This window comes from Myripristis murdjan, chromosome 6 (assembly GCF_902150065.1).
Source record: "Myripristis murdjan chromosome 6, fMyrMur1.1, whole genome shotgun sequence".
NCBI classification, from domain to species: Eukaryota; Metazoa; Chordata; class Actinopteri; order Holocentriformes; family Holocentridae; genus Myripristis; species Myripristis murdjan.
Window position 1 is genome coordinate 12131576 of NC_043985.1, and position 27571 is coordinate 12159146.

The 27571-nt window shown below is 39.1% G+C and overlaps 1 protein-coding gene across 1 annotated transcript in view; it reads left to right on the plus strand.

Moving 5' to 3' along the window:
• Window positions 1-3030: 3030 nt before the first annotated feature.
• Window positions 3031-27571, plus strand: part of ptpn9a (protein tyrosine phosphatase non-receptor type 9a) — a 28807-nt gene continuing 4266 nt past the window's right edge. Inside the window, exons 1-10 of the mRNA XM_030053910.1 lie at window positions 3031-3613; window positions 14466-14609; window positions 19657-19746; window positions 20973-21097; window positions 21667-21772; window positions 22706-22816; window positions 23087-23403; window positions 24537-24624; window positions 25326-25395; window positions 27451-27529. Coding sequence (XP_029909770.1) covers window positions 3533-3613; window positions 14466-14609; window positions 19657-19746; window positions 20973-21097; window positions 21667-21772; window positions 22706-22816; window positions 23087-23403; window positions 24537-24624; window positions 25326-25395; window positions 27451-27529 — 1211 coding nt within the window. The 5' untranslated portion in view covers window positions 3031-3532. The remainder of the gene's footprint in view (window positions 3614-14465; window positions 14610-19656; window positions 19747-20972; window positions 21098-21666; window positions 21773-22705; window positions 22817-23086; window positions 23404-24536; window positions 24625-25325; window positions 25396-27450; window positions 27530-27571) is intronic.

Here is a 27571-nt window from a genome sequence, read left to right on the forward strand (position 1 = left end):
ACCTACCAACACTGTCATAGGTTACTAGTTCCAGATGTAATCAGTGCTTGTTAGGAAGGAACGTAACTTGATCTTATTTATTTTTATAAGTCTTGAGGAAGCTGACATTTTGGAAGCAAATGGTGATATGCCATGTTTCTAAACTTTTTTTTTTTTTTTTTTTTTTTTTTTTTTTTTGAGATGACATCACGTTGAGACATTTCCAGCAAAGCTACAATAGAGTTTGATATCAGTGGTGTGTGAGCTATCTCAAATATCAGTGATGAACATCAGCTTTTGTTGCCAGTCCGTCGGGCTTCATTATAGACTCACCATTTTGCACTGTCATTTCACAGTCATACAGGGACAAATGCAAAAGGCAGAGGTGCCAATTTTTCCACTGTCATTGGTCTTCATTAAGATAACGCAGTGCAGCCCCAAAACATGTTGTGTTTTTGGTAATGAGCACAACACACTTTTAAACTAGAAAACCTCCCCCTCTAATGTGCTATGGTGATTTCTCCTTCTACCTACACAGTGAGGAATGGAACAAGTTCATGTTTGTTCTCTGGGGGTTGTTGAAAGTCATTATGGGAAATGTAGGAAATCACTCAATTCAACAGAAGTAGAAAAGGTTGATTTTGAAGACATGGGTATACCCCCAAAAAAGTAAATTACCACACTTCATCACAAATTACAGCTACAAACTGCAGAGTATTACAGCTCGATAACATAACAGTGTAAGAGTATCTCAGGGTGGATGATTCTTTTAAAGGCTGTAGATCAAATATCACAGAGGGTGATCATATCTGCTTTTGCTCGCCGCTTTTCAGAGAGATTTCAGTTCTGTCTAAATGTAGAATAGACAAGGAAATGAGATCAGTTAGCCCACATCATTACTTGTGGGTTGGAACAGTGTTTGTATGGGTTGTACCAGTTTAACTTCAAATAGCAATTCCAATTTTTGTTTTAGGATTCAATTGAACTTTCAACCTTCTGGTGGTCAACACATGCAAATGTTTAGGTTGTGCAATAAGCCCAAATGATTTGAGTCCTGTAAACTTATATTTTAGGCAGGGAATGATGGAGGTCTTAAATTGGATGGGAAATGCAGACATGCAGCACAGTCAATTGTTTTTATCTCATATTGGGTCACCTCATAACTGAGAAGGCTGTTGAGTGCAAAATCAGGCATGTGGTAAAGAGCAAGAATTTAGTTATTAGTCATCCTCAATCGCTTTCCAGGAACTGTGCACCTGTCAGTTCACAGTCACACATTGCAGAGTGCGCTCTCTCCTACACACACACACACACACACACTCACACTCTTAAGGTTACCGAAGGTCAGTGTGATCTCTGTGAAAAACTTGTCACAAGACTTCTACGAAAAACGGCACTGTTTCTCCTGCAACTGTTCCAGCACCTGTCAGGCATAAAAAGTTTAGCCTGGCTGGTTAACAAAATACCCAGTTCTTCAAAAGACGTTACCAGTGTTTACCATGTAAGACAACCCAAATCTGAAATCAACATACCGTACATTTGTTCATTTGTGGGTCCATGATGTTTACACAAACCATAATCAGCTGGATTTTGCTGCAGTTTTTACATGAAACCTGTAGTGACTTTCAACTTACTAGTGTAAAGAGCACATCAGACTCAGGGTAGTTTGTGATGAATAGTGGCATCGTACAGTAAAGCACATCATACTGGTTTTGAAGGTGTTTCTGGAAAATTCTACATGACTGGATCTCTCTGTAGTGTTTCTTGTAGGCCCCACTGAGGTAACTCAGCACTTCATCTCTAAATCCTTAATGCAATAAAATAAGGACTGCGAGGAGGGCTGTTTCTTTTTTTCCCCCCAGGTTTACCACATTAAGTGGGCAGGGCTTATGGATTGCCAATCACATTTTCCCAAATGATCCCATACGTCAGCTGGTTGACAGGAAGTCTATTGTTGTCCACTCCCTTTTCCCTTGCTCTCCAACACAGACTTTCTCACGCCTCATCATTTACAGTTATTATGGGATCTTGTTATTTGTGGAAAATAAGTAAACATCAATAGCCTGTAAATATCTCATTCCCCGTGTTTTGTTACAGAAACATTGCAGGTCAGAGAATTGAATAAATATGAATAATGAAAAAAAAAACCAATCTGAATGTAGTGTTTGCCTTTTTTTTTTATCCAGGTAGTTTATTGTGTAAAATCTGCAGCTCGTTTGAGAGGCAGCTCTTACAATGAAATCTTAACAACCATTGTAAAATAAATACAATTTACATTTGGTTTCTGTTTGGCACTACAAACACCTCTTATTTTTTTTTTAGTCTTAAAAAATACATTTCAAAACATAAAGATCAATAATTTATCAATCAAGCCAACTCTAGCCTTGAACTCTGAGGTGTCCTGAAATATCGCCATCATATTCTTGCAAGTGTGTCTGTGGCACTCATGATTCAGGGTTTTCTTTTTTTTTCCCAGGGATATAATATTCCTGGAAAGATCATTATATGATTAGAGTTGTTCTTTTCCCTTAAGGGCTATTTATGTCTCGAGTGTTGTTCCAATGAACTTAACTACCATCCTTTGCCAAGCCCAATACTTTCCAGTCTAATTTGTTGCCTTGCTTTTTTTCACAAGTGCAGTGGTGTTTTGGTCCAAAGAGCAGCTCAGGGCTTGGATGCACCAATAACCTTAGATAGGTAACTGTTACAGCCAAAGTAACTCTGCAAGAATATTATAGTGTTTCTATTTAAGCAGTTTAAATTGTCACCATAAACTACTGGTCACCACAGAGGCACCAAATCAAGTATTAAGAATACTGGTAGGCCTATATGGTGGTGAGTTGGCACAAATAGGAACAAGTGCATCTGTCTACGTTTGTTTTTATTATGGACAATTTTCAGCAGCCCGCATGAACATCTTTCCCAAAAGCTGACACTCAAAATGGTGATTTTCCTGTTTTGTTGCCTATTTTTATGAATGAAGGCGGAGGTCGTGAGGCTTTGGTCGTTTTCTGGAGTTAACCACCAGGGGGTAGAGCAGCATACAGAAACCACCTCGCACTGCATGGTGCTGCCGCTGGCTGCCTCACGATATAAAGGCGACGTTCAGGGATAAAAAACTTGCAATTCATGGCGTGGATGCCTCAGTGACCAGCAGCCTTAACATCACACACACTGGATGAGCGGTAGACCATGGTTAAAACCCAGCCAGCATCGAGTCCGTCGCAAAGCCACGTCTAGCCACTGAATGCTGTTTTTTTTTTTTTTTTTTTTTTTTTTTTTTTTCTTCTCCTGTTCGGCGAAATTTGACACAACATCAGCGATTTTTCTCGTGTAGTTTTGGCTGGGCAGATTCGGGCTAACTGGCCTGCGTGTCTTGCACTCAAACTAGACTACATCACGAAGGGGTGGAAAAAATACACATTCAGCTATATCTACATCGTTTCAAATGCCTTCAACTTAGAGAGAGACAGAGAGAGAGGGACAACCCCTAAACCCAGTTTTTACACGAGGGGCAGACAGTCAAAACAAAAATCTCCGTGTTTCCCACTTGATGAGAAGAGCACATCCTGATAAAGGTGATACCGACAACGGAGAGACGATGGCAGCCAGTTTATCGGCGGAGGAAGAACAGGTAGGCCCTAACTATCTTAATCGTTACCTTTCTTCACCGTGACACCGCCTAAATATTTAAACTACAGCCCTACCTGGAGGTATTTGGCCTGTGCTTTGCTTGTGCGCACCGCTGTTAGTGGGAATCGCCGTGTGCAATGGTGCAGTTGTTGCGAAATCGTCCTAAATGCAGAGCGGAAATATTGTATCGATTTCTGGCGCATTATTGTTCGTTGCATCACTGCAAGTTCCGCTCCAGTGGTTGGACTCCAGTGTTGCGAAACAGGCCCCGTCGATTTACCAGCCTCCTCCGGTGTAAAATGTTAATTTCAGGGTTCAAATGAGTCCAGTTATGGTGGTGTATACGTTTGGAAAGCTGCTCAGTCAAGTCTAAAATGCCGTCTGCTTCTAGATTTGGCTGGTCGGGTAATGCAGTAAAAACTTGGGCTAAATGCTGTCAGGCAAACAGTGATGTGGAGGTAAATTATAACCTTACCTAACCACCACAAAGCAAATGTTAACAAATATCAAGTATACCGTAACAGTTCTTTTTTTTTTAGTATCACTTTACTGCAACTTATATCAGTTTTATTACTTGCTGTAGTGTATAGCCTAGCTTTGAATTTCTGTCATAAAGATGTATTTCAGCCTGTGAAGCTGCTAAAACGAGTTTAGGTGGCTTTACCTTCCACTGCACCCTGCATATGAAGAATTTATCAGTAGAAGTGGTCAAAATGAAACTTGGGCTGCAGTATTCTTATTTCTCTTGCTGGCAAAAATCCCATAATAGTCATGTATTATTGAGCTCCAGCATTAGAGCCTCAGTGTGTTGCATAGGCCTTCTGAGGAAAGCAATGAATAACTTATGAAGAATGTTATAATGGATAAAGCTTTGTGAACTCAGAATCTGTGAGAGGAAATGGAGCACGGGACATTGACTCTTGCAGCGATGAAATCAGGTTGATTGTAGGTATACCTGGATGACTGTTCCTATACAGACCAAATACAAATTAATAGTAAAAGTTAGTCTGCTTTGGTTTCCGTCCATTTAAGTTGACCATAGAAAGCTAGTGGTATTAACAGTCTGCCGAGTAAGAAAACATTCAAATCAAAGCAGCAAACTGAGCTGGTATTATTCCTGTAAACCATCCCATTTACTCCCAAATGTACTGCCAACATACAGGGGTCAGTGTGTTGGACAAGTTATCCTTTTGCCACTTGTTTTTTTTTTTTTTTTTCATAATTCTCTTCTTTTTCCTCTTCCTCTTCTGTGCGGCATATGCCACTCTCTCTGGGCTGACAGTGTCGCTCTTCCCCCTGACTACTCATCATCTGGCCAGCAGAAAGCCTTATCTGGCTACTTCATTTCCTGAGTAGGCCAGGGCCCCGCTAGGGCACCGGACGCCCTTATTACATCTCTAGCCTTGTGGGGGGTGAGATGGTGGGTGGAAACTGTGTGTGTGTGTGTGCGTGTGTGTCTTGGGAGTCCACAACAGTATGGTGGAACTTCATTCTAAAGGCAGCTGTTAAAAGCATTTCCACTAGACTGGGGGGAGGGGGAGTATATGTGTTTGAGTGCGAGTGTGTGTGCGCGTGTGTGTGTGCATGCGTGTGCATTCCCATCATGTGCTTTAAAGAGCATGTTATGTCTACTCCCAGGAAGCAGTAGAGAGCAAGAAAGTGGGGAATAGGGAGTGAGTGACGTTATTGACTTCCTGTTTTGGTATTGATTCCTGCCAAATGGGACCGACTCACTTGGCAACAGCAGTCAGGGCTCGAGACTGACTTTTTTTTTTTTTTTTTTCACCACCATCCTGGGATCGTCCTGAAGGCCTTTTTGAACCGCCCCCAAAGTGAAAGTTGACCGCCCCCAAACTTAAAATGTTGTTTTTCTACATCATCATTAGTTGTAGTTATTCATAGACCATGATATATTTTTTTGTCAAAAGTTAAGCCATTACCATCACATCAATCAAAGAATGAGACGAATAATTGGAATTTCATTATGAGAAGACAACAAAACCCCATTACCATATCTATGTCCATCTTGAAAACAGGAAGTTCACAGTTCAGTCAAAGGCAGTGAAATATTTCACTGTATCATTGACAACACTGTTCATGGGAAGGGGGCACTGAATTATAAACATACATGTTTCCCTAAAATTGACACCATGAACTAATTTTGTCTCTGGCTGAAAATTTACAAGATGGAAGTTCCATGTTCCAGTGAATGCAGCATCAGATGTGATGGCAGCAGAGGCAATGTATTATAGTTGGTGATAATAAAAAACCTGTTAAAGGTATACTACATTCTATGCAACTCAGCCATCAAATTAAATGCTTAAAGACCACATTCACATGGCAGCCATTTTCTTCTGACGTCATGTTAAGGCTGGGTAGATCAAATGCTGTATTTGACTGTAGTGTGAACTTCCTGTTTTCATGAGGGACATAGATACAGTAATGGGGTTTTGAGCTGTTGTCTTCTCTGTTCTTGAATTCCAATTATCCATCTCATCCTTTGATAGGCATTTAATGTTAATGGTGTAACTTTTGAAAGGAAACACTACCATAGTCTATGAACAACGACAACTAATTATGATGTAGAAAAACAACATTTTAGGTTTGAGAAGTTTGGCTTTGTTTTTTTTTTTTGTTGTTGTTTTGTTTTTTTTTTGTCTTAAGTGTTCTCACTTCATTTGAGCTTGGCATTAATGGTTTGCAACTATTATTGAGTGGGCAATTAAAAGATCTATTTGATTGGACTGTTTTCCATTTTCACGAAGGAACTTCATTATAGTTTGTAAAGTGGAAAGTGGTCGCCCTGGTGGACTGTGTTGAAAGCTAGCAAGAAGATGCAGCAAAGTTTTCTTGCCTGTAAAGCTAGAGATGTGGTTGTGCTACATACAGTTTTAAGTGATATATATTTTTATGTTTCATCAACTAAGAAAACTATGTAATTTTTCCTTTTTTTGGTCATCATTGGTCAAACATCTTGAAACTGAGAATCTTCAGAGAGGCCTTTCACTTCATTTCTCCTGAGTCCCATGAGGTTTTGTTGGGAATTAAAAATTACTTTGACACCTAAGACTCGAGCAATCCAATCAGAACACAAACTCAGTTTTTATTCCTCCAGCCCCCGTTTGACTGACCCTTCAACAGCTGTTATCCTCCAGTAGTATTAACAGTAACTATTAGCTGGGTAAAAAGGCACACTCATTGTGTTTTGTTCCCGGATTTTGGATTTTGTTCCACCATTTTACTAAGGATTATCTTACCAATCTACCATTCTAGAAGGAGGACTAGCAAAGTGCTTCAAGCTTTAGCTGGTGATGGTGGCAGATGTGGACTTTGTCACATCAGCTCTACTACTACAAGCCTCCAAAGTGAAAGTTTTTTATTAGTGAGCTCTACAGTAATGTGAGCCATGAAAACATTTACTAGCATATCGTTGCAGTGCTAGTAAGACAAGTAGCTATTTCAGCTCCAACAAGCAGGATATTGTCACTTCGTTGGACAGCTGGTTGATCTTATCAGGGTCCCGACAATATTGTCAGCCAACAAGGGAACCTAAAGCCCACCCAGCCCTGCTGGAATGGATTACTGTAGAAAATGCAGCCCCTAAAACTCAATTTTTATTACAGTAAGTGACTGTTTGGAACTCTCAAATGATAATAGATGATGAATATGGTACTCAAGAGTAATAATAAATTAAAAAAATCCTTATTTTTAACTGGGTTTATCAAATGCATTAGCTTGTCTGGTGAATCATACTGTCATCATGACATTGTAACATGCACCATTTTCCTTAGCCTCTTTTCTTCATGCGGAGTCGTGCATGAATTCATTCACCCATGCTCATTAACCATTAATCAAAATCTGGTTTATAAGGCTTATTAGCAAGATTAGTTTGGGTCATGTCTCCAAAGCCCCTTTCACACATGCACTGAACTCTGTAGCTTATACTGACATTAGCCGGAGGAGCTGTATGTGTAAACACAAATATCCGCATCAGTTGTTGTGCACTTTGTCCTCCCAGCTGCCTAGTATTAAGTGCGCAAAATGTGCTGCTGAGTCCATGTGTGAGTAGAGCAGGAAATTGTCCGGGACAGGCACAGCGAGCGAGTAGGCGCTGCAGCTTTCTCTTTCCAGTGGGATCTTCATGCGTGGAGTGTAGCTGCTTCATACTCTCCTCTGCTTGCCTCTCTATATTGTTTATGTATAAGTATTGCCTGCTCGCTCCACCCAGGCACCACCCCTTGCCTAAAGCATACAAAGTATTTCCTGTAGGAGTGAACGCATCTGACATGGACAGTCTGCTGTTGTGCTACATGTGTGGAAAGTCCACACCTGATTCTCTGAATATTGTGCAATGTTCATATGTGAAAGCAGCTCAACATGAACATACAAATCAGCACTGCCGTATAATTCCTTGCCACACACAATCAACATTTTCTTTTTGGCATTAATTCACACAGCAAAATTGTGTATCATATGGTTCTAGAAGAGCAGGGCAGGAAATGGCATGCTAAATAACCCAGTCACCATGAATGCAGTCAGCTACACCTCAGCTCAGGCAGGGTTCAACCAGTTACAGTTAGAAGTAGCTGGAGACAAATGGGATGTTGAGTACCAGCATCAGATGTAGCAATGTTATGAGTATTTGCTGCAAAAAGAAGGCTGAATGGAGCATTATGGGATGAGAACGCGCACAAGGGTCCAGGCTGTAGGTGGAGTCACACCAAAATTATTATACAGAAGTGTTTGAACAATATAGAACAGTGTGTGTGTATGTATATATATATATATATATATATGTGTGTATGTATATATATATATATATATATATATAGATAGATAGATAGATAGATAGATAGATAGATTAGATTCAACTTTATTGTCATTGCACATGTCACAAGTACAGAGCAACGAAATGCAGTTAGCATCCAACCAGAAGTGCTTAGCAGTGTATTAAATACAAATGTACAGTATATACACATTATATGATAAACATATTATACAAAATATATATATATATATATATATATACACACATAGTGCAAATATATCTATATAGATATATCTATCTATATAGATAGATATAGATAGATAGATAGATAGATATATCTATATATCTATAGATAGATATATAGATATATATCTATAGATAGATATATAGATATATATCTATCTATAGATATATATCTATAGATAGATAGATATATAGATAGATAGATAAAGTAACAGAGTGTGCAATATATAGATATATATCTATATATCTATATATTGCACACTCTGTTACTTTGGTTTGTATTGGCCTCATATCATATAGTTATACTGTTGTATAATGTCAAACGAGAATACTGCTCTACAAAGGCAAAACAGTAGCTACTTTAATGGGGATTTGAAACTCCAAAGGTTAAGAGCAAAGGTTGCCTTTCATGTATTCAAGAATTATACTCACAAATGCAGGCTGATAATAAAAAGTCCACCTCTTAATCAGTAGTAACTTTGTTAGTGAAAAGTTGTAAACATCATTGCTCAAATATTCACAGGCCTTTGGCAGGACTTGACTTTCTTATTGATGCATGTAAATAAAATGTAAGTACCTGCTATGTGTTCTGAAATTATTAGGAATTTTTAAATGTCTGAAGGTCAATTTTTATACTTTGTGAGGCATGTAAACCTACAGACAGTAATGTCAGTAAACTCACTTTTTTTTGGCTGCAAGCAAACTGGAGGTGTTAAAGTGGCACTTTATTGGCAGAAAAACCTGAGAAACTAAAGCTTGTTTGTTATATTTCCATGACTGCGCGTTGCAATTAACATCACATTCCCATTTCCATTCAATTTATTCTTTGTCCCTTATAGCCCTCTATGTCAAACAGTATGGGCACAGTTGTGAGCTTGTATCAGGTGGGCACCTTCAGTGTTACATTATGATACCATGACACTCCCAGAGGCCATGCATCTGAGCAGGATTCCCAGCCTCTTCCATTGGCTGCCGGCACAGCAAGCCCTCACCATAGCTAACCTAATCAATAAGGTATTGACAGCCATTGTCAACAGCATCAATGAACAACCCCAAGCAATATACGACAGCTGCCACAGCTAAAAGGATTATGTAATTCAGCTTAATTGGGAAGAGGGATGCACACTCAGTATGTCAGGACAACCGACTGAGGCTGCAGGGAGCACTGAACCAGACAAAGATAGAGGAACATTAAGCCTGGTGAGTTATGTAGTGTGGAGTCCTTGATATTTACAAGAACGCTTTAGTCTATTTGGACTTGCATGAAACAGTGTAAGCCAGAATTAAGTGCTTTCAAACTAATAATGTAAAACTCTGAGAGAAAATGCTCCTGCCATATCAGAATAAAATAAGTTAGGCAAATATTTATGCATCCTTGAGGAATTCAATAAGTCACTCCTCCGCAGCGAGCCTTCCACTGAATTCTGGTGCACTATCATGAAAACAAACTTGTCCATCCCTGCTCAAATTCCACTCTTGCGGATATGGCCCCTAGTGCAGAAAAACCAAACAAGACTGGCTTCTCAAGGAACAGAGGGTCACTGCCTGGAGTTGGCAGGCTCTCCTTAAAAGGCTAAGAGAGAACAAGCAGCTGTCAGACCAATGAAATCTTGGAAACCCGAGTGTACCTGACAGCAATCTGACAGGAAGTTGTCTTTGGCACGCACCGGAGGATTAAGGCTTCACACTGCAACGACAAAGAGCAGAGGATCAGTGTTAAAAAGAAATGGTGTATTGCCTGTTAAAGGGCAATACCACACAATTCAGGAATCCAGATGTGTTGATCCTTTGGACTGTCCCATACATACACTCCTGATCAAAATCTTAAGACCAGTTGAGAAATTGCAAGAATTTACATTTTGCATTGTTGGATCTCAAAAAGGTTCTAAGTAGAGCTTCAAAATGAAAAAAGAAGAAATGGGAGTGAGACAAAAAAAAATTGAGTAAGCAATTTATTGCAAACAACCATTAAAATGAAATAGGCTGTTCATCAGCTGATCAAAAGTTTAAGACCGCTGCCTTTAAAAGCCCAAATCTTGGCAAAAATGTGGATTCAGTGTCATTTTCTGTCAGGTATCTACACTGTCCCAGACGACATCTGTGAGAGAAGGGTTTTAAGAACAAAAAACGTCTTCAAATGCCTCGTCTCCTTCAACGGCACAAAATTGCCCATTTGGAGTTTGCACGAGAGCACCAAACATGGGACATTGAAAGGTGGAAGAAAGTTTTATTCTCTGATGAGAAAAAATGTAACCTTGACGGTCCTGATGGCTTCCCACGTTACTGGCATGACAAGGAGATCCCACCTGAGATGTTTTCTACATGGCACAGTGGAGGGGGTGCCATCATGCTCTGGGAGGCTTTTTCCTTCAATGGAACAATGGAGCTTCAGGTTGTGCAGAGGCGTCAAACGGCAGCTGGCTATGTGGAGATGTTGCAGGGGGTATCCCTCATGACTGAAGGCCATCGTCTGTGTGGTAATGACTGGGGTTTTCAACAGGACAACACTGCAGTTCACAATACTCGCCTGACAAAGGACTACTTCCAGAGAAATAACATCACTCTTTTGAACCATCCTGCGTGTTCCCCTGATCTAAATCCAATTGAGAACATTTGGGATTGGATGGCAAGGGAAGTTTACAGAAATGGACACCAATTCCAGACAGTGGATGTCCTCCATGAAGCCATCTTCGCCACTTGGAGCAACATTCCCACTAGCCTCCTGGAAACACTAGCATCAAGCATGCCGAAACGAATTTTTGAGGTGATTAACAAGAAAGCGTTTTTGCCTTTGCCATCAGGAGGTCATGACAGTGTGGACACCTGACAGAAAATGACACTGAATCCACATTTTTGCCAAGATTTGGGCTTTTAAAGGCAGTGGTCTTAAACTTTTGATCAGCTGATGAACAGCCTATTTCAGTTTAATGGTTGTTTGCAATAAATTGCTTACTCAAATTTTTTTTTGTCTCACTCCTATTTCTTCTTTTTTGCATTTTGAAGCTCTACTTAGAACCTTCTTAAGATCCAACAGTGCAAAATGTAAATTCTTGCAATTTCTCAACTGGTCTTAAGATTTTGATCAGGAGTGTATTCGTGAACATGACTGATTCTGTCATAGTAACAGAGTTACACTGACTTTGTTGATCCACAGAATATTAGTTATTGTGCTTGAAAAAAGAGCTTTTTCAATTTTGCCTCTTCTGAACAAGAAAAACGTCCCCCCACCGCCCCACCCAAAAAAAAAAAAAAAAAAAATTATGATCAGAGGAAAAGGGAAAAACCAGCTCAAACTGATGTTTACATATAAGATGTTTAGCATCTGATGTTTTGACTTGCCACTTGTCAAGTTGAGTAAGATGTTGAATGAAATGGAAACTTTCCATTTAAACATGTTTTTTCCCCACTTACATTTCTCAGTACATTTTTCACTTGCATCTACTCTGTAGATCTGTATGCTTAAACTCAGCATACTCTATCCATGCCTTAACTGTGATGGAGAACTGTGATCAAGATGGAGATTTTAATTGAGCCTACTATGTCATGTTTATTCTACCCATTGCCAGAATGAAACATACTCCAAGGTCATTATGGCATCATAGTAGTAGCAAGGGTCATAATTAATTTGTGGTCACAAAGATTAATTAAGAGAAGTCAACTTTTTTGTTTTTAATTTTTCAGAAGCCATTTGTTGATGCTGAAATTTGGGGACTGGCTTGAAAACATCAGAGATCAAACCTTAGATGTGTTGCAAAGATCAGTAAAAGAATAGCCAATGCTTCAGATTGTGAGAATGGAGAATGAAATGATCTCAGCCCAGCCCTGCTTGGCGTAATCATCCTTCACCCTTTGCATGTTAAGCCATTTGAACAGACCCTAAGCTGCAGACCCAGTTGTCTCTGAAAGCCCTGGCTTTCCTGAGGAGAGACAGTGGCATCCTGTCTTACAGGATCAGTGATCGTTTTGTATTCCTGAAGAGCTGTGGACTCCCACAACCTGACTTCCTGTCTCCCATGCATGCCCTACCGCTGCTGTGCCTGACCAGAGAAGCAGAACCCCTTTGCTTTGAGCGTGAGCTTTCATTGCCTCCTCTGTCGCCTTTTGATGGTCCACTGGTTGCAGACTTGATAACTGTCCCGGGAGGGGGGGATGGAGGTGGCACAGAATGGTCCTGAAATGAATTTTGGCTGACTTAATGCAGAAGCTATTTCCAAGATTATTAAAAGCAGATATATATGTGATTTGTGGTGTGAGATAACATACTAAATTTGACTGGTTATTTTTAGAAGTTTATATGCACACCATATGCACACAACACCATCATTTTTCTCAATCTTTTTTTAAATTTTCTGAATAGTATTGGAACGATCTGCTTGCTATTAAGATATTTACATGTTGTAGATATTGACATTTGTTTCGTAAATTTCTGGAGCAAATGAGTAAGTATTGCAAACGGGTGGGTTGAAGGTGCAGAGGATGATGATCATCATCATGACTTTAATATGGTGTGTAAGTGTATGGTTAGGTGGCTCTAGGGAGACTTGTTTGGTCTGTGAAGGGGATCAAAATTAAATGAATGAATAAATAAACTATTTTTTTTTTTAGAATTTCTATATATTTTTATTACAGAGTACAAAGAGCTTCACAGCTCATAATGAAAACACACCTATACACAATTCAAACAGATGTGCAAAGGAATGACAAAAAACAAAAACACCCTAATATAACAGGAGGTGTAATTCAAAGTAAATTAGTTAAAATTAGTTTTCAGTTGACTCTTAAGAGAAGGCACAGTTAGATGAATGTATTACCTGTACTGAATTGCTCCAAAGTTGAGGTGTCCTGACCACAATGACTCGATTACCTTTAACCTTACCTTTTTTTTTTTTTTTTTTTTTTTTTTGATAAGACAAAGGAGAGAGCAACTCCAAAATAAAAGCTGTAACAAGGCCATTTTTTACTTTGAAAGCTATCAGGCCTTAAATTAACTGGGACTATAGTTGAAACAGTGTAAGGTGGGTCTATTATGATCTCTACTTCTATATAGGTTTTTCTGTGTTCACCTTCCTCATTCACTGTTATGTGAAAGATAAGAGGCATTCATGTCAAATTTTGAGATATGCAAAATGTGAAAGAACTCTTTAAAAAATCCTGCTACCAAATAATGTTTTGCTCATGAAGAATTAAGTGGTCAATTGATGTGCCTTGACACATCATAGATAACCAGTTCACTAGTAGCCCAACTGCTTTACCTGTCATGTTTGTGTATTCACTGTATATACAGGATCGGGGGTTGGACATTGGTCCAATCCTAACCAGTAATGTCAAGTTCCCTTTTGAAAGTCATTACTGGCCAAAATGTCCTCACTTCCCCAAAATTCTTTTGCCTTGTTCCAGTCAACCCAAGCGCCAGAGTTTACATGTTATTCCTGTTTTGTTTTGCAGTTCTTTTTTCCTCGTTAGCCACACCTGTTGTATATGAAATTTTTGTCACATTATTGTTGCTATGAAAAATTCCCTAAGATAAGAGTGAAAATAAATGAGAAAAACTTTGGTTGGCCTGCCTTCCCTTTATGGCCTTATTTTTTTTTTATATATATATACCCATAATTGTACATACACAAACACTGTCACACTGAACAGGATCCCCATTGTCCTGTATGAAACACTACCCTAAACTTTGTACCATGCCATGAAATGGTGTCACATTTTATGAGGCTATATACATGTAGCACTTCCTCAAAGGATATCAAGTTCAAAGCCCAGTTTCACTTCCTTCCTGATCTTAAGTTAACTTTATGGGAATACAAAATGTATGTGACTGCAATTTGGTCTGTTTCAGGCTACGAAGCAGTTTCTGGAGGAAATCAACAAGTGGACCAGTCAGCATGGAGTGTCACCATTGTCCTGGGAGCTGGCCGTCAAGTTCCTCATGGCCCGCAAGTTTGATGTCCTCAGAGCCATTGAGCTATTCCACAGCTACAGGGTGAGGAGACATGGTGTGACTCATTCAAGATGTCAACAAGCTAAAGTTTGCATCTGCACAGAACAGAGTGCAGTTGGGCAATGTCGCACATCTTATGGTGCCTAACAACGGCTATGAACAGCTGATAGTGTTTTAAAATCCAGATGAAATGGCATTTCAAGAGTATCTAACTTCTGTATGGTAACATATTCCCAAGGGAAACAGTATAGACATACTGCAAAAATTAACTATCTAAATAAATATATACTTGATTTGAGAAAATACAGGCTAGAAATAAGTGAAATTATCTGCTAGTGCAGCAAGATAATTTCACTTGGTAAGATTTCTAAGCTATCTAAGCTTTACAAAAGTGAGATAGCTCTTGAAATAAGTAGTAAAACATTCTTTCCAAGTACTCCACTAAGTCAAATAAACTCAATACTAGCTTGTCAATTTCACTGTTAGCTTTTCTGTCTTAAAATAAGACAAAGCATTTACACTAAATGAAATCAAGCACACAGAATTGACATTGTCAATAATTCTTTATTCAACTTAATTGCTTTCTGAAAGATTATGACAACTGAGGGAGAATAGGAAGGGACTGACTCAACACCGGATAAAATTAAATTCCATCTATATCAGGTACAACAGTCACAGGCAAGTATTCAGGCAACAGGTCTGGTAAAGTGAAGGCAAAATCAAGGTCCAGTGTAACAGGCAGGGGTCTATATAGCAGGTGAATAACCAGGCAATAAGTCTGGCAAGGAGAAGGCGCAGGCAAAGTCCAGGAAAATGAGCAGAGCTCAGAAACACACTAGGAGATAATGCACAAGGCTAGGAAATAACACTGAAATACTTGATGCTAAGGACAAAGATGAACTGGCACTGAGGTGGGGAATCACAGAGACCATGACACAGGTGAAACTAATCGGGGCATGGCTACCCAATCACAGTTGTGGGAATAAATTTAATTTTGAGTCAGGCTTTTGAGTCTCTGCCTGTTCTCCCTCAGTTGTTGTAATCTTTCAGAAGGCAATTAAGTTGAATAAAGAATTGTTGACAATGCCAGTTCTCTGTGCTTAATTTCATTAAGCACACATTAATTAAAGCTAATGATGATAACTCTCTCTCTAAAAAAATAATTTTGTTTAGTACCTCTGGTTTTAATATCTTTTCACTCAAATCAAGAAAGAAACAAACAGTGAAAGGAGTTGACAAGCTAGTATTGAGTTTATTTGACTTAAAACAGTACTTGGAATGAGTGTGTTACTCTTTTTTTTTTCAAGAGATATCTCACTTTTGTAAAGCCTAGATATGTTTTATTTCAAGAAATCTTACCAAGTGAAATTATCTCACCGCACTGGCAGATAATTTCTCTTATTTCTAGCCTGCATCTTTTCAAATGATTTATTTATTTCTTTTATTTAGATATTTAGTTAATTTTTGCAATGATTGTGTACATTTGTTACTGAGTTGTCTTGAAACAAATTCTCACAGCTAAGAGTCTTAAAAGACACAATGTGGCCTCAAACAATGTATCTGACAGTAATTTAGCTTGATATGCATGTAAAATAACTAAGATTTACTAACTAAGAAAAAAGACAAGGATTACTCAAATAATCTTAATGATCTTACCTAATCTGCTCTTGCAATGTACATTATTCTCAGGAGAAGATCAAAAAAACTTCATTGCTAGATATAAGATTCCAGTTATGGGTTAAATCAGGAGTTTTTGCAGTGCAGATGGGACATAAATGCTGGAGGGAATTGTATTTGAACAACAAAAAATGGGTATGAATCTTAGCCCTGTGCCACTAAAAGCAGAAGATTGATGAGTGGATGTCATGATATTATGGGTTGAAATCAGTTGGTTCATGCCTACATAAGCATGCATCATATTTTACTTTGCAGGAAGAAAACATGATTGTATTCTGATATAACAATACAAAGAAATCTTTTTTGGCATATATTGTGAGATGCACAGTTTTTTCATGTCATCTCAACTTTAAGTGTAGAACTTGTCTGTCTCAGCACAGTTCAACAGACATAGACCATTTCTGTGCTGTTTTTGACTGTGGGGTGCATCATGTCTCCGCTCTGGATATGATGCATCCACAAGTGCTGTGATTGATCAGAAAATTGATTGAGCTTTAATATGACAGCCACAGAACTACTCACCCTTGGGTAAGCCTGAATTTAATCCATGTGGGCATATGTTAAGCAGAACTGTATTAGGATTCATAATATCATCTGAGACCCACATGACAATAATCCTTTTCAGGTATCCCTCTTTCTCTAGTCTGGTTATAGCCATTATTTCTGCATAGTCAGTTGTACATTGGGCTATCAGAAATGGTGCTGGTCAGGGTAGCTGGTATGTATAATGCCACTGCAAGCAAAGTGCTTCTCAGACATCTCCCAGAAAGAGCTGATGCCACCATTTCAAAGGACTTTATCTGTACAAAGACAGTTATTTTTGCAAAAGTTCACAAAATATTTTGTTACATCCTGTGTTTGCATCCGGTGTTGTTTTTATTGTGTCTGCTGCACTCGGTGTAGGACATTTTAAATGCTGCCGGACCAAGAGTGGCATCAATCGTTTTCAAAATGAAATGGGAGGACAAACATGTACATATGGTGATTAAAAAAAACATTTCGAATTTATATTCAGATGCAGCTCAATCCATTGGGCATCATGTGGAGCCATCTCTAATCAGCAAGAGCTCTAAGCCTCTCAATATGTCTGTCTCTGCAACACAAGGCCTTTTTCATTGAACAGATCTCTTCAGAAGGCCGAGCCAAGCAAGAGATGGCCTAAGCAGATGCACCAAAAAGCCCAGGCCAAGCACACACACACACTGAATCATACACTGGGGGGATATTTCAAGAAGCAGCATGTTGGGTTACACAGTTTACCAAATAACTGTAAGATTATCAAGAAATACCTTTTTGTATTTTTATAATAAAAGATCATTTATCATTATGTTTAAGGTTATGATAGAGCGAATGAGGAATCCAACATTTTGTTTTGCCGGACTTAATGACTAAAATGTCCTCCAGGTAGTGAGCCAAAATAGCTTTGGCATGCAACATCCAATCATTTCTTTAATGAACCTAACTGTTTTTCTCCTTTTTTCTTCATTATTTTCCGTTTGCTTTGTGTTGTCCTGACTATTTCCCTGAGGACAAGTGTGGAGTGAGGCAGGCCCAAATGTAAAACATGCACTGCATCATGAATCCCATACACTTAAAACAGATGTGATAGAAAGATGGTGGCTTCTGCAAACTAGGAGCAACTGGGGACAAGATGAGAAGCATTTAAGGATTCACTTAGGGCAGAACATAATCAGACATAGCAGAGAAAAGATTGCTGCTTACCAAATGTCACTGAAATAGCAGTTGGTGACCTTGGTGATATTACCATCAAACCGCAAAATTATGAGATGAAACGAACAGGATGAATCCTCGAGGGCAGGACTAGTGGATCAGACAGTAGGACTCAGTGACCATCCTCATTAATTTTATGATATGAAAACACATCCAGATATTAATCAAGACCTTCTCCTCTGAGCCACACAATAAATACAAGGAAGTTATGGATTATGATGTCTCATTTTTCCCCTAAATTCTCTGTACTGCAGTTACTTTTTATTCTGAACGATTTTTAACATGCCTTAGGTTGATATAAAAATGATATAATCTCACTCAAAACTGGACTTACCTGCTCCAATCTATCCACTGGAGCAAATGGAAAGTTCCAAAATGCTTTGCACCAGCTATAATGACCTGAATAGCTTCGAGACGTGGCAAGACTTTACCACCTACCTTAGCAAAGCCTCTTTAATCGCCAAGGTTGGTCTTATTTCAGCAATGAATACTTGGCCTGCATAAATTTGTTTCATTTATGAATGCTTTGAATGTGACTTTGTGAGGGATTAGTCTCCCCCGCCATGCCACAGTTCATTTAACTCGGTTTAGTGCTGCATCAGTGCCAGGACAGAGGTTTGGTGCAAGTGATTTGTAAGGGGGAACTAAAGAGGGAAAGTTTCCAGTGAGGTGCTTGTTTAGTTGGGGAAAAAATACAAACAACCAAGCCAATCTGGGATTCAAAGCAAATGACTGGTCGGCTCAGGTGGTCTTGAGAGTGCATTTCGTGAGTAAAATCAATTCTCTTCAATTTTGCACTGTGGAGTACTTTCAACTAAACTTTGCTCTGTCTCTGAAAAATGAAACAGAGCACATAATAAATCATTAAGCACCACAAATGTAAGAAAGTTGAAATGTGTTGTTTCTTTTTTTTTCTCCAATGAAGTTGACACATTCTTGACAGTTAAGAGTATCTTGGTTGCCAGGGTCATGATTTGGCTTGTCAAAATGTTTGGCTTTGTTTTAACAGGATGAAACATTCTTCAGTCTTGAGAGGCCGATGCCTCCAGTTGCAGGTTTTAAAGAAAGCTTTTGGAAAACTGATATGTGAAGTTCTGTTAAGTTCCTTTCTCCAATTAAGATAATGGGAGTATGGATGCTCTCGTGATTTAACGGGCTATGGTGCATAGCACATCCATTCAGAATTGTGATTTTCATTATTCTCTCTCCCACCTTTTTCACTTTCAGTTATCACTACTAAAACAAAAGTCACATATGTAATCTCAAGCCTCTGAAACAATTTAGACTATGTGAAAATTAACCATCTAATATGAAAACAATATTAATGGTATTTTTAGAGATGGGTGCCTGTTCCTCTGGGTGCAGAGGCCCACCTAACACTGATTTGTTGTAATAACTTTTAATCAAAGTTAGTCTCAAAGGACTACATAACAGAAACATAATTAAACAATATATGAAAAGCATAAATGGAAAAAACTACCTCTCTAACCTCAGTCCCTCAATTAGAACAAGAAAAAACAGCCACTAAACCTTGTGAGTGGCATCAAAGGGACGGGTCCCGCTTTCTGGACTGTTATGGGTATACTAGTGTTGCTCACAGAAACAAATTCACCTCAAAGTGACTGTCTGTTTTAGTCACATCAAAGCCTTGACTGTACCTGCTGTGATCTGTTTTCTTAAGGAGACGCGTCTAAAAGAAGGAATTGTCAGACTCCAGCCACAGGAAGAACCTCTACGTTCAGAGCTGCTCAGCGGCAAGTTCACTGTGTTGGTAAGAGACAGTGTTTATAGACATGTATCCCCTACACATCCACCAAACAAAAAAGTGAGCTTCTTACATAGGGAATGTTGGATCCTCAGAAGCAATTAAGCACTGTGAGATATTGATTTCCTGACCCTTAAACCAAGCAGCTTCCCATTGCCAGTTCAAATTAGCCTTTGTCAGCCAAATTACAACCATGAAACGCCACCAAACACACATACACACTTGCACATTCCCTCTCTCTGGCCTTGCGTCCTTCCGTCCTCCCCCAGTTACATGCCACAGTGGCATTGATCCTGCACATCCTCTTGTCTGACGTTGGACTTCTCTAGCCTCAGCGGCAGGCCTCATATCCTGTCCGAGGTATTTTTAGCCCCATGTCAGAGAACACAGGCTTATTTGCTTACAAAGGAAGGTTCCGGAGCGTCCTTGGTCAGCTTGTATTTAGGTGAAGACCCTTCAGTTCTCATATACAAGCAGCCCCACACACTGATAATGTTTGATATTGGAAGGAGATGTTCTCTGTCTCTCTGGAAAAATAAGGTCTGCTAGAATTGGTGTCATTATTATTGTCAAGAAGCGCTCCTCCTACTGAATTGTTGACAGCCCTTTTTGGCATTATGCCAGCTGCTAGCATATGAACCAAAGTGCCCCCCTGTGGTCATAATTCACTCTACATTTTTTCATGGAATCCATTTGGCAATCTTTTTGTCAAATTTAAAACCAACCACGCTGCTAAAAACACATTCAGTCAACTGATTAAACTTCTTTGTAGACAGCATGTTTCAGGCACTGAATGACAAAATCCAAGGGATTTATGTAAGATGCAGGAAAAAAGTGAACATAAAAGAAAATCAAAAGTGAGAGTTTTTGATTTGTTGAGTACAGTGCCTGTGTCTGATTGCCTTATTCATGGGCTCTAAAAGTGGTACCACATGTCTGGTCACTGGCTCACATCCATTTGTTGTGTACCTTTTAATAAAAAACAGTATACAGGAAGCATTTCTGCTTCACATCAAGAGGCACACAGTTCTCAGCTCCAGGTGCCCCCCACACTATCAGGCTCGTCCAGGCGATCTGTATTAGAGAATTTCCCAGGTGCTAACACATGCTTCACTTCAGTACAGGGAACTTTTACTGGTAGTGAAAAAGTAATAAGCTGTTCACATTGAGTTCATAGCTGGTGTAAGCTTGCTCCTTTTTACACGTTTGTTTGTTTGTGTCCTTTACTCCAGAGTGTCCGGGACCCATCGGGGGCCTCTATTGCCTTGTACACAGCCAAGCTTCACCACCCCAACAAGACAGGGAACCATGTGGTGCTCCAGGCCCTCTTCTACCTCCTGGATCGAGCGGTGGAGAGGTGAGGATTGTACTTTACTCGTTCGATCTGTATTCTTGATTGGTAACCAGATAAAAACAGATGAAAATCATTTTTGAAATAGCATTTGAGTTTTGGTATACAGTGCTTTCTCAAACAGACTTATCATGCTTCGGAATTTGATGCTGATGCAGGATTTTACATGAACTTGCAGACCAAATGTATAGGCTCATTTTAATTTTAGTTTTCTTAGGATTTCTATTTTCTTCTTGGTTTGATATTTTGTATTAAAATTTTTTTTTTTTTTAAATGTTCATAACAGCTATAGAAAAAACATGCCCTCAATTAATCACACAGTATTTCAAGATGATGGGTGATTTGAATAAAAATGATATTGTTTTCCAGAGAATTTTTCGGTCTTATGATGGCGATAGCATCAGTATTATTCCTTAGTTTCATTTCTATGCAATAGAATGCATGCCATTTCCCTTCAACCTGTAAATATCTAACTTTAGAATAAAATACTTAACTTAGCTGCCACCTGAGCATTTTAAGAAGTAAAAAATATGCCACGATAGATCCATGCCTCAGTCACCTCTGTTTGCCCACAGCTTTGAGACCCAAAGGAATGGCTTGGTGTTCATCTATGACATGGCAGGCTCCAACTATACAAACTTTGAACTGGACCTGAGCAAGAAGATCCTCAATTTACTCAAGGTTGGAACACCAGAGCAGCATTTTACAAATACACAGTAAATAATTTTGTACAGGCAAATACCAAACAAAAGGAAATGACTGATTCACTATACAAATATAATAGATACAGAGTTAGGTCGATTAAGACAGATTTATACTAAATGTCACATGTTGGAATGCATTTTCTGCTATTATTGCATTTGATTCAAGGGCAATTTTAATGCATATTAATACAAAGCTATTCTGAGTGATTGCTTTCATCCTACAATGGAGAATTCCCGTCTCAGTGTGGGTTATGTCTTTCAATTTTAAGATATCCATCCTAAGGAAAAAATGAATGGCTCATTGAATTGATTGTTCACTGCAATGATGTCATCTATATATCAGGGATATCTTAGACACTACGTTGGTTCTTCTTTTAGCATTCAGTTTTATTTGTGTGTGCATAGAAGTGATTTGTGTCTTAAGGACCTAGCAGTATGTCACTGGTAGGCATCAACACAGATGCTCATGTGGCCAAGTACGCAATGAAGAATTGGTGACATGTATTTTACCCCCTGTCTATATGATGATAAAAAAATGCAGCCAATGAGTTGTCCTCAGGCAAGTTGAATAACGTATGCAATTGCTGATAATTTATCTCGGTGTTAAGGGAGCAGACTACTTATGTATTTGTGCAAGTCAATCTCAGATCACACTCAGAAATAATTTACTCAGAGAATGTGTTGGTGTGCCACTCTTGTGTCCCTCTCTAAGTGCACTAGTCACGGTGTGAATAATAGAGAATAGACAGCCTTACCACTTTTATCTTAGACCAGCAAGGACAATAAGGTACACAGTTTTCTGAACCAGTGGCTTTTAAAGAAGGGTGGGGGCACTGAAAATGTCACTTAAATACTTTCAATAGTTAAAATGTGTGAAGCAGATGAAATGTGTGATGTCTCTACCCACCAGGGGGCGTTTCCCGCCAGGCTGAAGAAAGTGTTGATTGTTGGTGCCCCTGTCTGGTTCCGAGTGCCCTACAATCTGCTCAGCCTGCTGCTCAAGGAGAAGCTTCGAGAGAGGGTATATGATGGGTCTTAATCATTTCTTAATACTTCAATTTTTCACAAAGTATGCTGGATGAGATTTCAAACTGACCTGATAAGTTTGAATATAGTTTCTGAGCTGCAGGCACTTTGAGCAGAAAAGAATAAAAAAATAAGAAGTTGAAGAACGAAGTGTGAAGGCCTAAAATGGTCCAGATTGAATATGGATGCCATTTAAAGGCAGATCATCCATCCTGACTACAAGGAAGCCCTGACTTTGTCCTGTCTATGCTTTTTCTAACTCCAGGTTCAGATGGTGAAAATGGCTGAGCTGCGCCACCACCTCCCCAGAGATTGTCTTCCCCAGCACCTAGGAGGCCTCTTGCCTCTGGACGCACACAGCTGGAATCAGCAGCTACTAGCTGGCCAGAATGGACATGTGGACCCCGTGGACGAGCTGGTGGGCATCCCGGTAGATGACACATCCATTCATACCCCTGGGCCTGAGGCCATGCGCCCACAGGAGCTGCTGACACACCTCGGCAGACTTCAGCGCTCAGGCGTTCATCAAGAGTATGAGGAGCTCCGCAAAGAACAGCCACCTGGGACCTTCCACTGTGCACTGTGAGTCCACAGCAGCAGACATCTGCTGAAGGGATGGGCTGATATTTTGTGCTCTGGATATGCATCACATCACTGGTTCCCATATTTGGCTTTTAGGACCTGGAGCTTTTCAAGTCCCTGGGCACCCACACAGGTGTTTTCACTTATGTTGACTTCTACTCAGGACTTGATTGACATTTTACTGGCTCTCTATGATAGTTTTGTTGCAGCTGTTAGGACGGGACAACCTATATTGTCTATCATAGGACAGTGACCTTGGTCAAAGTTTGGACCCAGCATAGCATTTAATATATAGAGGTCTGAGTATATGTCTAATCAGACAACACCTGTGCCAGGGGCCAGGGACTTTCATTCTAGCTGCCCAATTGGGGTTGAGTTAGGCCTTATTCAGACTGCCAGCCCAAATCCATTTTTTGGCATGTCCAGATTGTATCCAGATTGATTTTAAAAAATCTGAACAGCCCAAAACCGCATGATTTTTGCAAATCTGATCCAAACTACAGTTGGAGGTTGTTTGATTCCAATTGGATTTTCAATTGGATTTCTACAGATGTGTCTCAGTAAACATACCCAAATTATTACAAACTATCGTTTGCATCACTTGACCATGTCAAATCCAGAGTGATAGACGTACATCAGAGCAGCTGAGCAGAATCCATGCTGCTACTAACAGAGGAGTATGGAGGACAGCACAGAGATTAACAGACTATGTACAGATGCTGAAATAAATTGTGTGCCGGCACTTTGGGGGGCAGGCTTCTGTACATCTCTCATACTTCCATGTTGGAAAGCCACATCACCAGCATATTTAGTTCCTGACACCTATGTCATTACCACAGCAACTCATGCAGATAGGTTGGTGATGTCTGGACACACAAATCCGTTCTGATAACTTGCAAGTAACAGTGCAGACAGTCTGTCTTAAAGATCTGATTTGAGAAACAAATCTGATTTGCCTGCAGTCTGAACAAAGCTTTAGACTTTCAATGCCAGGTAAATGCAGTTAACTCCCTGAGAGGATTGAGAACTAGCTGGTGGTTCACTATTTGTAAACTGTCACTTTTAAGTATTGGCAGAAGCAGGCTACTAGCTGTAGATGCCAATACTAAATGTGACCATTTTATTGTCTACAGAGCAGCATACAATCAGGAGAGGAATCGCTATGGAGACGTCCTGTGCCTTGATCAAACAAGAGTTCGTTTGAAAGCCCGAAGGAATGAGGTTTGTGCTTTCCAAAATCCTCAGTAACAAACATGTTACAGTTGTCATTCACACCAAAGCTCGTAGAACTGTTGTGCCCGTGATCACTCCTTCAGTACGATAAGCAGCAGGTGGGTAGGGTCCAATCAGTCTACTAAATGGGAAAAGGCAAAGAATCGGCACACTACATATGAGAATAAAGGGACAGGAACTGTATTTTCATGGCTTTATTAATCCATTTTTAGCTCGATAAGGGACTTAGAATACCGAGGAAGATGTGGTATCAAAACAATGTTTTTTCAATATTGCATTTTCCTCTGTCTTTTCAAGACAATGGCAAAGATGTACCAAATTGTTTGTCTGTTGTTGGTATTTGCACTTTTTGGACATATATATATCCAATGAGCATTGTTAATAAAGCCATGAAAAGACAATTTCCACCTATTTTTGACTTTTTATCCCAAGTAGTGTGCTGAATCCTTTACTTTCTTCCTTACTTACGTTCCTTGTCAGGAACATTTCTCTTAGCTCACTCCACTCATATTGCAGCAGCTCCAGGTGGACGTCTGAGCTCCATAATGTGGTCGAGGTCCTGGCACCACTCAAATTTTTATTAAACCGTTCTCATTTTATTCTCAAGTGTTTATTGAATTGACATTGGATACCATAGATGCTGCAAGGGCTTGGTTGATCTTTTTGACACAGCTGTGTTGCTCCTACAGAGATCAGACTACATCAATGCCAGCTTCATGGATGGCTACAAACAGAAGAATGCATACATTGGTACTCAAGGTTAGACAAGTCCTCTTTCTCATAATTGCCCTCATCAAGTTTCAGTTGTAATGGAATACTTACGATTATGGTGATGAGAATACAAATAAAACAGCAATCAGTGTTATTTACTGAAAAGAAAATCATTATTGGTTTAAAGATATTTTTGAAGAATGCATGAATTACTCCAGGGGTGTCAAACTCGTGCCATGGAGGGCCAAGAGGCTGCAGGTTTTCATTCCAACCAAAAACTCCACCAGGTGATTTCACTGATCACCCTACCTCCAAACAGAGAGGCGGGACTAATCAGTGAAATCACCTGGTGGAGTTGCTGGTTGGAACGAAAACCTGCAGCCTCTAGGCCCTCCATGGCACGAGTTTGATTGTGAAATCAAAATGTCAAAAAACATAATTTCACATTTTAAATGAATAGCTGATATGGGTTGTAAATAATGTTCTAAAAGTCTAAAATGCATTTTGTTTGACTATGTATATTCTCTGGATTTGGCTGTAGAAAAGAGCATTTTTGCATTAAGCTTACTGATGTACTAATAAGCTATTAAATTTGGGCACTGTAATTTAGTGGAGTTTTACATATCACTGATTCTTGGGAATTTGGATAAAACAGGTTTTAATTTTGAAAAAAAAAAAAAAAGTGTGTTAAATTACAAAATCTGAAGGTATATCATTATAGGCCAAGGTCTTGGCTGTTCAGCAATGTACCGGTGCAACCTCCTCATTTTGCATTTTTTTCATAAAATAGGTTTTTCCAGTTATTAGGCTACTTTGTATTTGTCAACACCGTCACCGTAATGTTTTTTTTTTTTAATTTGAAAAACATATTTTTGTATTAAAGAGACTATTACTTTAATAATTCAACAGCACCAAAGAAACATATTGTAACCATATTCATTTAAAACCAATATAACTGCCTCTGACAGTGGTGACACTAATGTGACGGTGGTGACAGTCGCCTCATTAAAACATACATTTCCAAAATTTATACCACTCAAGTCAATGGCTTCTTGCTTAACAACTTTATTTAACTATTTTGTATAAAAAATAACAATGCTGAGCACTGTTATAAGCATTTTTCAGACTTCAGTCATCACCGTCAGACAGAAAACCTGACGGTGGTGACGTCTGACGGTGGTGACAAAAACCTGCTCTTTCACATGATAAGCATGAGTTGTTCACATTAGCCAGCTTGTTTTCGCCCTGTTGCTACCTGCATCAGACCTCTTCTTAAAAAGTATACATTTATTCCATAATCTAATTTAATATTTTTTATACAGAAGTGACGGTGTTGACAATTTATGGTTGTGACAGTAGCAGTGTCCCAAAATATGAAGAGATTTAAGAGAAAATAGAAAACTTCCAGGAGCCTGAGTGGTCTTGAAGCATGCAGTAGAGCTGGAGGTTTGAAAAGGGCTCCTCAGGAATGTAATTGACCTTATAGTTTTTTTATTATTATTTTTTAAATAAATATCTGACGGTGGTGACGAATATCTGGGACACATTTTGGGCAACCACAAAATAATAGTAAATATTGTTCAAAACCCATCGTTTGTAGTTTTTAATACATATTATGATGTACTCTTTCATGTGGTAAAGATATTATTCAGTGAAATTATTACTTTTTGTTGTTTAATCAAGTTGAAATGATTATCTCCTATCCGAGGACAACTGGTTTTGTAGGGCACGGGCCAACATATAATCATTAAATTATTACAAATTAAAAATAAACCTATGAAAAAACCTTACAAATGTGCAAAGGACCCCCTGATTATGCCCTTGATTCTTTTTATTCATTAAAATGTTGTAAATTTCCAGCAGAAATTGCATTTTTCTTAGTGGGACATGATTTATCCAAATTCTCAAGAATCAGTGATATGTATCAACTCAAAAATGTTTCTTTTTAAGGTTATGTAGATGATGTCTTCAGTTAAAATATAAATACTGCAAATAAAGATGAAATTTCATTCTGGGAAACATGTCAGTGAGCCTGTGTTCTGTGTTCCAATCAAATCACTGATGGGGAAAAAAGTAATTTTACTTTTGGTTTGTGCTGTCTAGGTCCACTGGAAAAGACCTATGGTGATTTCTGGAGAATGGTCTGGGAACAAAACGTGCTTGTTATTGTCATGACAACCAGGTAACTTAAGTTGAATCTTACATGGGGCAACAATGATCACAC